This window comes from Aulonocara sp. 'chitande type north' Nkhata Bay, linkage group LG12 (genome assembly GCF_057382095.1).
Source record: "Aulonocara sp. 'chitande type north' Nkhata Bay isolate Kocher_YH1m ecotype deep benthic linkage group LG12, A_spYH_male_GT1.1, whole genome shotgun sequence".
Taxonomy (NCBI): Eukaryota; Metazoa; Chordata; class Actinopteri; order Cichliformes; family Cichlidae; genus Aulonocara; species Aulonocara sp. 'chitande type north' Nkhata Bay.
Genome location: NC_141355.1, coordinates 9,800,498 through 9,812,520, shown reverse-complemented (window position 1 = coordinate 9,812,520; position 12,023 = coordinate 9,800,498). Strand labels below are relative to the sequence as shown.

Below are 12,023 nucleotides of genomic sequence, written 5' to 3'. Positions count from 1 at the left end.
ATAGAAACTGCAAATTGTGTTGTATGTAATGACTTGTAATACAAATTGCAAATGGAAGTATGTGTATGATGTGCATAGAGGACATACTGCACAGTACTGAGTTTGAAAATGTGTCAAAATAATGAATATGAACCTGTTTATGAGACTTTATGAAAAGATTGTGGCAACGGGCAACATGAAAAGGTGACAGTAGATGTTTTTAAAAGAGAAATATAACCTCATGGTTCCCTGCATTTCTTGCCGCATATAGAATTGAGTTTAAGGTGTGTTTATTTATTTTTAAAGCCATACAAAATTGACCTTGGTTTACAACCACAGGACCTGCGCAAGTATTCTTGAGTCATGTCATCTTGTGATGACGACATTGGCTACATGGTCATTTTGAACCAAATTTATTGTTACACTTCTAATCAACAGAAAATAGCTCAGTGTGTAAAGCATGAATTTTGAACTTAGGTAATCTCATATGCATGTTTTCAATTTTTTAGATAATTCCTTCTTTTATTTTTGTTTTTTTATGTTTATTTTTCTGGCTTTTAACCTGTTTTCTGTCTGCTTTTTTATTGTTTACTGTCCTATAATGTGTACTGCACTTTCTTGGATTTGATTTTTGTGTTTTAATAAGAGGTACAGCCTTTCTCCCAGTGCAGGGACCTCTGTGGTGGAGCAGCTCAACACAGAAATGATGAAATATTTACATTAGATTTTTAGCTAAATGAGTTTACAGGTTAGGCCTAAAGAGATTCCCTAAATCCAACTTGTTTTTTCAAGTATATGCTTACTCTTAGAGTTTATGTATGGTAGTTTAAGAAGATCTGTGTGTAAAAAGCAATGTGTCAAAGGCTTGTAATAATTTTGACTATGGATCACAGTGGTATCACAGATTTTGCTCTCAGTTATTGATGAGTGCAGTTCTGTTCAGAAATGCAGTATTTCCTAAAACATTTTAAAACAGCATAATAAAAACTGACTGACAGTTTGCGATTAACTGGCTTTTTCCTACATGATCACATCTATTGTTTCTTGTGTTATATCTCACTCTCAGGAGCGACATTAGACATTAAGATTAAGACATTAAAGACATTTATCAGATGAGTAACAACAAAAATCTGTTAAAGACTATACTATTATTCCTATTATCCCTCTGAAAGGAGGGAGTATCTGTCTGTCTGTTTATTAGCAGTGTAGTGTCCACAGTGTACAACATATCATTTTCAAATTTTGTGTGATGGTAAATACCAGTGTTTGGTGAAAATCAGGTCAATGTCAAAATCAAGGTCACACCAAATATGAAAATCAGTAAAAACATACCTACATTACCCCCAATTGTTTATGGATGGTCTTCAAACTTGAAAACTAGGCTAGGCTTGGGTGACATGAGTACCTAGGTTGGCTAATAATTTGACCTTGACCTTCATTGTTAGTGCCCAAGGTCGAGGCCTAGGAGGCCAATCATTTCAGCCAATTCTGCTCCAATCATATGAGTAAAGATGATAAAATACACCATTTTAGTATCTAATGCAGGGGTGGCTAACTCCAGGCCTTGAGAGCCGGTGTCCTGTAGGTTTTAGATATCACACTGGGTCAACACACCTGAATCAAATGATTAGTTTATTAGGCCTCTGGAGAACTTCAAGAAATGTTGCAGAGGTAATTTAGCCATTTAAATCAGCTGTGATGGATCAAGGACATCTAAAACCTGCAGGACACCGACTCTCGAGGCCTGGAGTTGGACACCCATGATCTAATGCTTTGAGGTCAGGGTTACATGAATTAGGCGAAGTCGAGCACAAAAGTCAAGCTCATGAGCCACATCAACCGATGGCTCACCTAACACTCCTCTACACATCCAACAGGCAAACACATGAGGATTTTAAGCTGCTTTAGTCTGCAAGCCTCTTTGCAATCTACCACCACACCATTTCGTCCTTAAGTTCCACATCTAATTGAATCAGTCATTAGTCTTTGTTTTTTCTACTGGAAGTGTAAAAAGCTATCCTCTCATCACCTTTATTCTATAGAATAAACGCTGGACAGTGGCATGCTGACAAATATAAATTAATGCTGATGGGCTAAAGCTTCTCCTGACTGAATTACATTTGTTAACATATATACGTGAATTGATTAAAGATAATGTCTTCATGTGTTTCACCTCTTTTTCTGTGACAGGAAGTGATGTCAGTGGAGGAGGAATCCACCTCATGTTATTGCCTGATGGACTCGACAAGCTGCCACTTGCTGCTGGACCAGCCAGGTTCTTACGCCCTCGTGGGTGAGCCCCTGACGCAGGCTGCCATCAAGAGGCTGAAGCTGGCTGTGTTCGGAACCATGGAGGTTGGCTCCATGAGCTACACCTTGCGGGTGTACTGTGTGGACGACACGCCACATGCCTTTCAGGTGCGCCCTTTTTGTTCATGGTTGAGCTATGATTGTGCTTTCCATGTGCTGTCCAGGGTCTAATTTATCTGCAAGAGGCCAGTAATAAAGGCCTGACTAGGGTTTAGCTTCCTTGCACTAAACCTGACATTATAAACTGCTAATTCCCAGGGCAAAACTAATTTAGTGCTGGACTGGTGTATTTAAAAACAGCTGCTAAAGTGGAACCTTTGGATGTATGGCTGCACTCCCCTATGCTTTGAGGTAGTTCCCGGTTTTATTTGATCTCTCATTTATTGGAGGTTATTTTATTTTTTAATGTACAAAAAGAATGTGTCAGGTAAAATGTTTATATATGGAACATTTGAAATGGGTCGTAGCTGTAATGCCAGCATCTTACGGAAATACATTTACAAGACATACTTACAACTCCACCAATGAAGGGTTTATTACACATATTGCTCATTTCTATATGTAAACCCAGTACATTCATGCAGGTTTGTTTCTTAGTAGCATTTCCCTTTACATGTTTTTGCCCTTCTTTTTTTTAAAAAAAAATTTGGGTACATGATCCACAACTTTACTGTTTCTGTTTACTCTCAAAAGGCAGGCAGCTACTTATAGTAATCTAAAGGCAAGCACTCTGAGTTAGCAAGTGATGGATTTAGTCGTCTAACAGTCACATTACCTTTATGTGCTTGTAGAGACTTTAAAAAGTGAAAATTGCCACCTTACAAAAAACTTTTAGTAGTGTCAACTTTGAAAGGCGTTATGACATCAGTCATATGTTACGCCCTGCCCATAGGTGGCCAGAAATTTTCAGGTTAGTGCAGATTTAAAGGATCACTGATGTTTTTTGGTCTGACACTTGCCTTGATGAAATAAATGGACTTCCATGCAATCAATCTTACTCTGAGAAAGTGCCCCCCTCACTCCAACAAAGACACACACACACACACACACACACACATATACACATAGATACAAACCTTTTTTTCAGGTCTTGTAGTATATGCTGTTTCCACTGGTGTGTTTAGTGAAGCATAATCTTTGAGCTGCGCAAACCTCCTGCTAGTTCTCTGTCCTGATGTTCGTCAGCAGTTGTCATTTGGGTTTTCTACTTTCACTTCCAAATCAATAAAAACAAATCCGTACATAACAGACTTGGCTGATTTCTATCTGCTGGATCTACATAAACTGTTTTTTCAGCTAAATGCTCTAGTCATACCTTGCACCCTCTATTGTGGTACAGTACAGAGTTTGACTTTGAACTATTAGCACACCTTTTCTGGCCATGATCAACAAAAGAAGACATTATTTGTCATGTTTTACACCTATGGTAGGATTTTATTGTGTTGTATTCCCAGCTTTTAAAAAGGAAATTTCACAAATTCAGTTCCAGCTATTGACAGTATAAAAGATGGATGTAGCTGCTGTGATGTCACCTGTTGGCTTCTAAACTCACGTTTTGAAACCTCAAGGTGAACATGTCCGCCATCGTTATTTTGGTTGAAAGAGACTGCATAAGAGAAAACCTGCAGTAAAACAACTCTATTGAAAAACCATCCAACACTGGACATTAACAGCAAGACATCTTGATCAAGCTAACACCTAATTCAGAGCAAGGTAATCATTCAGTCACATGGGTAAAAATAAGACAGCGGCCTCCTCTATACATCTTGAAAAAAGATGGGTGGCTTCTGGTGATTATATTAATTATTTTTCCAAAATTCTGCAACTAATTGCAACTTGTGGTGACTAAATGGTTGCACAGCTTGAGAGTATTGCACAGTCCACGACTGCTTTTGACCACAAGGTGATTGCACAGGTAGCCTGTTAGGACGCAACCTTTCTGCACACAGTTGCAGTTTGACTTTAAAAAACTGCAATCACTCTCAGAGAGATTGTGCAATGTTTGCAAATAATTGTTGTCTAATTTACAAATCCAGTCTGAATGAGTCTTTGTCTATGAACACAACTCCAAGGGACTCGAGTCAGCTGGCTGCCAGCTGGTTGCATTCAAGCTATAGAACATGAAGGTTGCTGAGTGCAAATGTAACAGTAACTGTTAAATGTAAATTTCTGTCTATGTAGACAACAACAAAACAAACAAAGTTAAGCTCTGCAAATGGCTTAATTTTTTTTTTTCTCGCCTCGTGCCATTGTTAAGTGATTTTCATGTTGTGTTGTATTTGCTGACTTAATTTCCAGGACTCTCAAATTGAAAGTTCAGTCTTTTTGCAAATGTCCACCAACACTTTAGCTATGTATTTATACCGTTAAACACAAAGATGAATATTTTCCACTCTGCAAGGAGAGTGCAGATTGCACTGTAGGCCGTGGCCCACATTCACAATGAGCATCTTGTGTGTGGTTGTTGCCTGCGCTCTCTGAGGCAGCAGGGACCGCAATGTGTGCACTTTCAGATACGAGTGATTGCACATTCATTACCACAGAGAAACAATACAGCAGTGTTTTAAACACTCTGTAGCAACTTGATGGATGCTCTTCTTGTTCTTTTAATAGAGTCAGACATAGTGTGCCGTACTGTAATCGCTCCCATTCAAACGTTCACCAATCATTCTTTTCTAAAAATCTCATTTGATTTGATTATCCTTCAGCAACCTATAGGGTTTTAATCATTGAAATTTCATCAGTGAACATGAGGGAAATCAAGTTCTCCATCCTCCTGAGAGAGCTTGAGTAAAGGAAGACAGAGCTGAACAGAGCATAGCGAGCTTCGTGACTGACTACCTCCTGACCAACCTTCTGCCATGCTGCCAACATCAGCGGCAGCTGGCTTTAAAATGCATTCTGGATTTGGTTTATGAATTCCCAGCCTGCCGAGCAGATGCCAGACTTTAGCATGTCCCCTGGGCTCCTGTTTGTTAGCGCCACATCTCTGCTGTGTGTTTCCCATGCTCCAGCACAAAGTCAATCACAGACCGGGATTCTGGATCAACAGGAAGCCTCATGCAACACAAACACTTGTGTGACAGAGCTATTTTTCTTTTCTTTTTTCTAGTTGAAAACAAAAAACAGAAAAAGAGAAATTGCAGGATTCTGTTTTCTTTGACGCAGCACAACGTATGAAAAGAAATATGAAAAAAACAAATGGAAAAAACAAACATGCAATGTCATTCTTTATGTTTTGCATCTCTTCTAAGACCTTTGTTACATACAGTGGTTTACACATGAAGATGCCCACATTCACACTTGGTGCTAAATAAATACAAAAACTACATCACGGCACCAGTAAATTGGTAGATGATGACAGCTCTAAAAGATACTTGGAATCTTTTGGAGCTGTGTCCCGGACATTTCTCAGCATTCAGTGGGTGCATGATGTATGGGAAGTTGCCTTGGGGTCTTCTTCATGTTTCTCTCTTCCTAAGCAGATTTTGCAGTGTGGCATGCACATTATCCGGCTATCGGGCAGCGCTGTTGCAGCTCTAGGGTGTGATTGGTCTCCATCAGTGTTTAGGGTGTGTGGTGTATTTTAAAGCAACCTCCACATGAATGCCATGACCCAAGATTCCCAAGCAGATGATGTTCATTTTACCACCATGGTTTTATTTTTGTGGTCCATCAGTGCATAACTCTATTAGCTCTTATACACAGAAAATAAGTATTTGGAAGACATGTTACTTTTTTTGTTTTCTCAATCTTCAGCATCACTGACCCTTTAAAAACCACCTAATTTTGAATTTAGCCATTAACAAGTCTTATATCACCAACTTGTAACAACAAAGGCAAAAAGAGAGTGTCTTGTTCCTTAGGAATGAGCAACCCCCTCCACCAAAAGTAAGTCCATGTCCAAGGCCACAGCATTTAGTCATGTTGGAGAGAAGGTGGATAAAACTTGCTACCTGAAAATACCACCTACATTAGTATTCTGCTGGCAGACCTTTCCTAGCAATGAAAATGCTCCTAGAAAATACTTTTCACCTCAACCTTTAGTCTTTAGCCTTGGCAGAGAATCACTCCTGAATTTTAACATCAGATAGAAATAACTTCTAAAAATTAATCCAATGCTTTTTATCACAATAGATCCTTGTGACCTTCCATCACTTCATTCAGAAGCATAATGTGAGTGTTTTAACAGCACATCAGGAAAGGTAACAAAACGTGACGTGTCTTAAGCACATACCCAGAGCCTATTTCACCCACATTGCAAACAAGATTATTTGCCATCTGCCATGAGGAGGAGGAGTTACAGTTGACAAATTGATGTGTTTCAAATTGCACTAAGCATGTTTGAAATGTTATTTTGCCGGCTAAAGGAAAACAGACCAAGTCCAAAAAATAGAGAGACTAAATCCTATTTGTTTATTGTTTTTGAGCAGTAAAAACATGATTATACATTCACAAAGTATAATGAATAGGCCATTAATTAATCCCTTAATTAGACCGCGGTGCAAAGCACCAGATTTTCACCCTTGAATTAAATTTTCATCCACAGTTTATGTGGGTAAGATTTTTTAAAAAATGCATACCTCTGAAAGGTGATGAGTTTGCAGCTGGGGTTTAGTTGCTATACAACACTCTAACCTCCAAACAGTGAAGGTAAGTAAAATGGCCCTACAGTTAAGACTCTCACACTGAGCTGATATAAATGTGTTAATGTGAACGCATGACAGACAGACAAAGAAAAGATAATCTTGGTTTACGAAACTCTCATAAGAAGTCTAACTTCTCTCATTACTCCACTTTATGTTGAAAATAGTTGCTCCTATCTTAAAAAAATGTTGTATAGTCTTAGAAATTTCACATCATTAAAATTATTCACATTTTATATTTCCTGATTGTTGCAGCCGTACTTGAGAAAATTATGCAGCTGGAAGACTAGTCTGCTATCAGACAGGATCATGGCATTGACCCTGTAGAATTTTAAGTTCTGTAATTTTTTTTTTTTTTTACCTTAAATGAAGCTTGGAAGTCTTAGTCAAGTCTCTTTCCTTCTCTTTCCGCTGTCATCTGTAAAGGCTTGTTGCACTTATACATACTCATCTTTTGTGTTATTGGTTTAATCAATCTGTCATTCAACAATGTCCTTGGAGAAATTCACTCTAATGCTCATCATACCACTACATTTATATGGACTATATATAAATGGACTAATGACAGGGGATCCTGGGGACCCCAAGCATTATTTACTGTAAGATGCAATCATAGTAGCAAAATAATCCTAGCAAAACTCACTTGTACTTCTAGAATTATTAGTTATGTAATTATTGACAATGACAATTTTATTTATATAGCACATTTCATTACGTGAAAACTCAAAAAGCTTAAAACAGAAAATTTAGACATTAAAAAACAGTGAGGGTTTACAGTAAAACAAAAAACAACTACTGAGTGTAAGTGTGTGACCAGAACGATTTTTAGTCTGTTTTTAAATGTACACACAGATGTAATTGATCTATGGTCAGCAGGCAGCTTGTTCCAAAGAACAAGACCACAATAACTGAAAGTGCCTTAAATACACGTAGATCTGATTCTGGGAACAGTTAAAAGATCTGTACCTGATGACCTGAGAGGTCTGACAGTGAGCAAGTCAGAGACGTACTGGGGGGGGGGAGCAAACCATAACTATTAAAATCATTTTAAAGGTAATTCTGCATTGTAGTGGGAGTCAGTGAAGTAATTTAAATACTGGGGTAATGTGGTTGAATTTCCACTTTTTACTGATGATTTAGGGAGTCTTGCAAATAGAGTGATGCAATAATCTAACCTGCTTGTTTCACGATCTGTTTGACGCTGATTACGTTTTGGAGAGAGGACCCAAATGCAGACGCTTGGAGACTAGACTAATTTTAAGTGAGCTGCTTACTAAGGCTCAATGAATTCATACAAAAACAGAAAACAAAAGGCAAAAGGAGACTAAGACTTTTGCTAACAGAAAACTAAACTGTAATATGAAACATGAGCAAAACACATGGTGGAAGAACTGACTTTCCGGCACAGGATAAGGGGAGATTGGGACAATACATACAGTGGCTTGCAAAAGTATTCAGCCCCCTTGAACTTTTCCACATTTTGTCACATTACTACGGAGCCCCGCAGGGGACATGGGCGGAAAAAAAATTAAGACAGACTTGCGAGATTTCGCAAAACTAACTCGGGATCTCGCAAAACAAATTCGGGATCTCGCAAAAGTCTCCCAACAATGGCAGCAGCTACTTAGTTGTAATATTACTCTTTCTGGGTCACAAAATACACTTTTAAGATATTTTGAGGTGTGAATGTAGTTGTGTAAACGTCAGATATCTGCTCGGTTTACAAGACATCACATATTTGTAAAAGTGCTCCGACGTTTTCGGAGATGTATGAAACTCGCAAAACTTTTGCAAGTTTGTTTTGCGAGATCTCGCAAAAGTCTGTCTTAATTTTTTTTCTCCCATGTCCCCTGCGGGGCTCCGTACATTACAGCCACGAACATGAATTGATTTTAGTGGAATTCCACGTGAAAGACCAATACAAAGTGGTGCACAGGTGAGAAATGGAACGAAAATCATACATGATTCCAAACATTTTTTACAAATAAATAACTGCAAAGTGGGGTGTGCGTAATTATTGAGCCCCCTTTGGTCTGAGTGCAGTCAGTTGCCCATAGACATTGCCTGATGAGTGCTAATGACTGAATAGAGTGCACCTGTGTTTAATCTAATGTCAGTACACATACAGCTGCTCTGTGACGGCCTCAGAGGTTGTCTAAGAGAATATTGGGAGCAACAACACCATGAAGTCCAAAGAACACACCAGACAGGTCAGGGATAAAGTTATTGAGAAATTTAAAGCAGGCTTAGGCTACAAAAAGATTTCCCAAGCCTTGAACATCCCATGGAGCGCTTTTCAAGTGATCATTCAGAAATGGAAGGAGTATGGCACAAAACTGTAAACCTACCAAGACAAGGCCGTCCACCTAAACTCACAGGCCGAACAAGGAGAGCGCTGATCAGAAATGCAGCCAAGAGGCCCATGGTGACTCTGGACGAGCTGCAGATCTACAGCTCAGGTGGGGGAATCTGTCCATAGGACAATTATTAGTCGTGCACTGCTCAAGGTTGGCCTTTATGGAAGAGTGGCAAGAAGAAAGACATTGTTAACAGAAAACCATAAGAAGTCCCATTTGCAGTTTGCCACAAGCCATGTGGGGGACACAGCAAACATGTGGAAGAAGGTGCTCTGGTCAGATGAGACCAAAATGGAACTTTTTGGCCAAAATGCAAAACGCTATGTGTGGTGGAAAACTAACACTGCACATCACTCTGAACACACCATCCCCACTGTCAAATATGGTGGTGGCAGCATCATGCTCTGGGGGTGCTTCTCTTCAGCAGGGACAGGGAAGCTGGTCAGAGTTGATGAGAAGATGGATGGAGCCAAATACAGGGCAATCCTGGAAGAAAACTTCTTGGAGTCTGCAAAAGACTTGAGACTGGGGCGGAGGTTCACCTTCCAGCAGGACAACGACCCTAAACATAAAGCCAGGGCAACAATGGAATGGTTTAAAACAAAACATATCCATGTGTTGGAATGGCCCAGTCAAAGTCCAGATCTAAATCCAATCGAGAATCTGTGGCAAGATCTGAAAACTGCTGTTCACAAACGCTGCAACCAGACAACTGACTACACACAGGGGATGCTGGGGAGGACACACAGACACAAAGGGGCAAGACCCAGATTAAGACAAGTGAAGTAGACACTGGTAATGGGGATAAACAGACATGGAGACATGACAGGCTGGGGAGAACACAGACCAGACAGGGACATGACTGAGCTGAAAGAGTGAGACAGACAGAGACAGACTGGACATAAAAAAGGGGAATAGACATAAAAGCAAGACTGACTCACAGAAGGTTAGACATGAAGGGAGGAAAAACTAAAGATAACTAAAAACTGGGGGCTCACCTAAACATCACCTAAACAAACATTCACCTTAAGGTAAATGAATCCAAGAATCAACAGAATTTTTCAAACACTATAAAGTCCAGAAATCTAGATGCACTGGGTCGACCCAGAACCGTGACAACTTAATGAATTAATTTTTCATTTGAGAATTTTCTGTTGGGGTCATTTTGACCCAGATAAAAAATAATTGAAATAAACACAACCAGCCAGACCAGTGATAAAAAACCTCACCTAGGAGGTGCCCAGGATAAATTCTGGTCCGTTGCCCAGACAATCTTAATTGGTTACTTTTGTGGAGGAGTAGCAGCTCTAGTCTGAGCTCCTCCCAAATGACTGAGCTTACCCTACCGTTCAGAGGAAGCTCATTTGGATCACTTTCCAGTTTCCAGATTTGCTTCAGAGCCCAGAGTGAGCCCTTTTCTGGCTTAGGACCATGGCTTCAGACTTGGAGGTGCTAATTACTCCAATTCACATGACATCTGACTGCAAAATGCCCCAGGTGAATATAAGTACATTATCGGCAAAAAGCAGACAACATCCTGAGAGCACCAAACTTAACACCCTCCACACCTTCGTTGCTGCTAGAAATTCTGCCCATAGAGATTTTGAACAGAATTGATGACAAAAGGCAGCTGTGGTAGAGAGAAACACCAACCAAGACAGAGCCTAACTTATGCTTGGCAGTGCAAAATGAGATCTCTTATGATTGTACGGGGTCTAGAAACTGAAAACAACTAGTTAAACACACATTGCAGTCAGTTAATGCACACAGATTCTCGCATCGTTTCATCCTTTCTCATCCACATCAGCATATGGGAGACCAAACAGTTGCTAGGTTCTTGTATATCTGTTTCAGGAGCAAAGGTAACACCTTTTTGGAGTAGATTTTTCAGCTAAGCATTGGACAGTCATATGAGCAGGTGGAGCTTTTCTCACTCCCAGGAGGGTCATTGTTACTTGGATTAAGGCTTGCAATGTGTCTGTAATGGCTCTGATTTTTATGCCCTCTCAAGTAGATCAGACAATTCTGATAGCTTTCAGCCTGGGAAGTTGCCCACCCAGAGGATAAATGCACCGACAGCATCTGAGTTTGCTTAATTGGATGCTTTTGACAGGGGTCTCCCTGGGACTCCAAAGCATTTGTATTTTTGCAAAGCAGTAATTAAAACATAACTAGAAAACAGTGATGTGGCATCATTCGAAATGAATTGATTGACAAAACCATTAAAAAAGTTGAAATAATAAAAAAGACGTCTAAGAGATACTGCAAAACATATACCTCTGGGGTCTCCGTGGACCTCAGTCAGTAGGATGAGGGCTAAATGTCTTTGAATGTTTTGAATTCCTCCTTCCACTTTGATACTTTATTCTTCTGGAAGGCTTTAATATTCTTGACTGGTATTGCGACATTTCCTTAGGTGCAAGACATGATCTGAGACACATCAATGGTGTGTGATGTGTCAAACAGCAGATCAGGAAGCGTCTACAGACGGCTTCAATCACAGCATCTTGACAGCTTCACATCAGTTCAAAAGTGGGGATGTTACCACAGATCATAGCTAGCCCGCTGCGACAGGGGAAAACCAACTAAAATCCAGCGTGATCGGGTTAGTCTCAGGCCAACAGAGTAAGAACAAAGACAGATGGCAAAGGAGTGGCACCATATTTTATCCTATCTGCATTTTGCCAACAGCTGATTTGTTTTCACACCAACAGCATTCACAGTGTGCCAC

General features: G+C 39.8%; 1 protein-coding gene across 2 annotated transcripts in view; it reads left to right on the top strand.

Moving 5' to 3' along the window:
* The window catches only part of LOC147316932 (netrin receptor UNC5D-like), a 310,246-nt gene that overhangs the window by 270,434 nt on the left and 27,789 nt on the right, over nucleotides 1-12,023 (top strand). For both annotated transcript variants that reach the window (XM_086313478.1, XM_086313477.1), the window contains one exon: nucleotides 2,170-2,397. In XM_086313478.1, coding sequence (XP_086169604.1) covers nucleotides 2,170-2,397 — 228 coding nt within the window. The remainder of the gene's footprint in view (nucleotides 1-2,169; nucleotides 2,398-12,023) is intronic.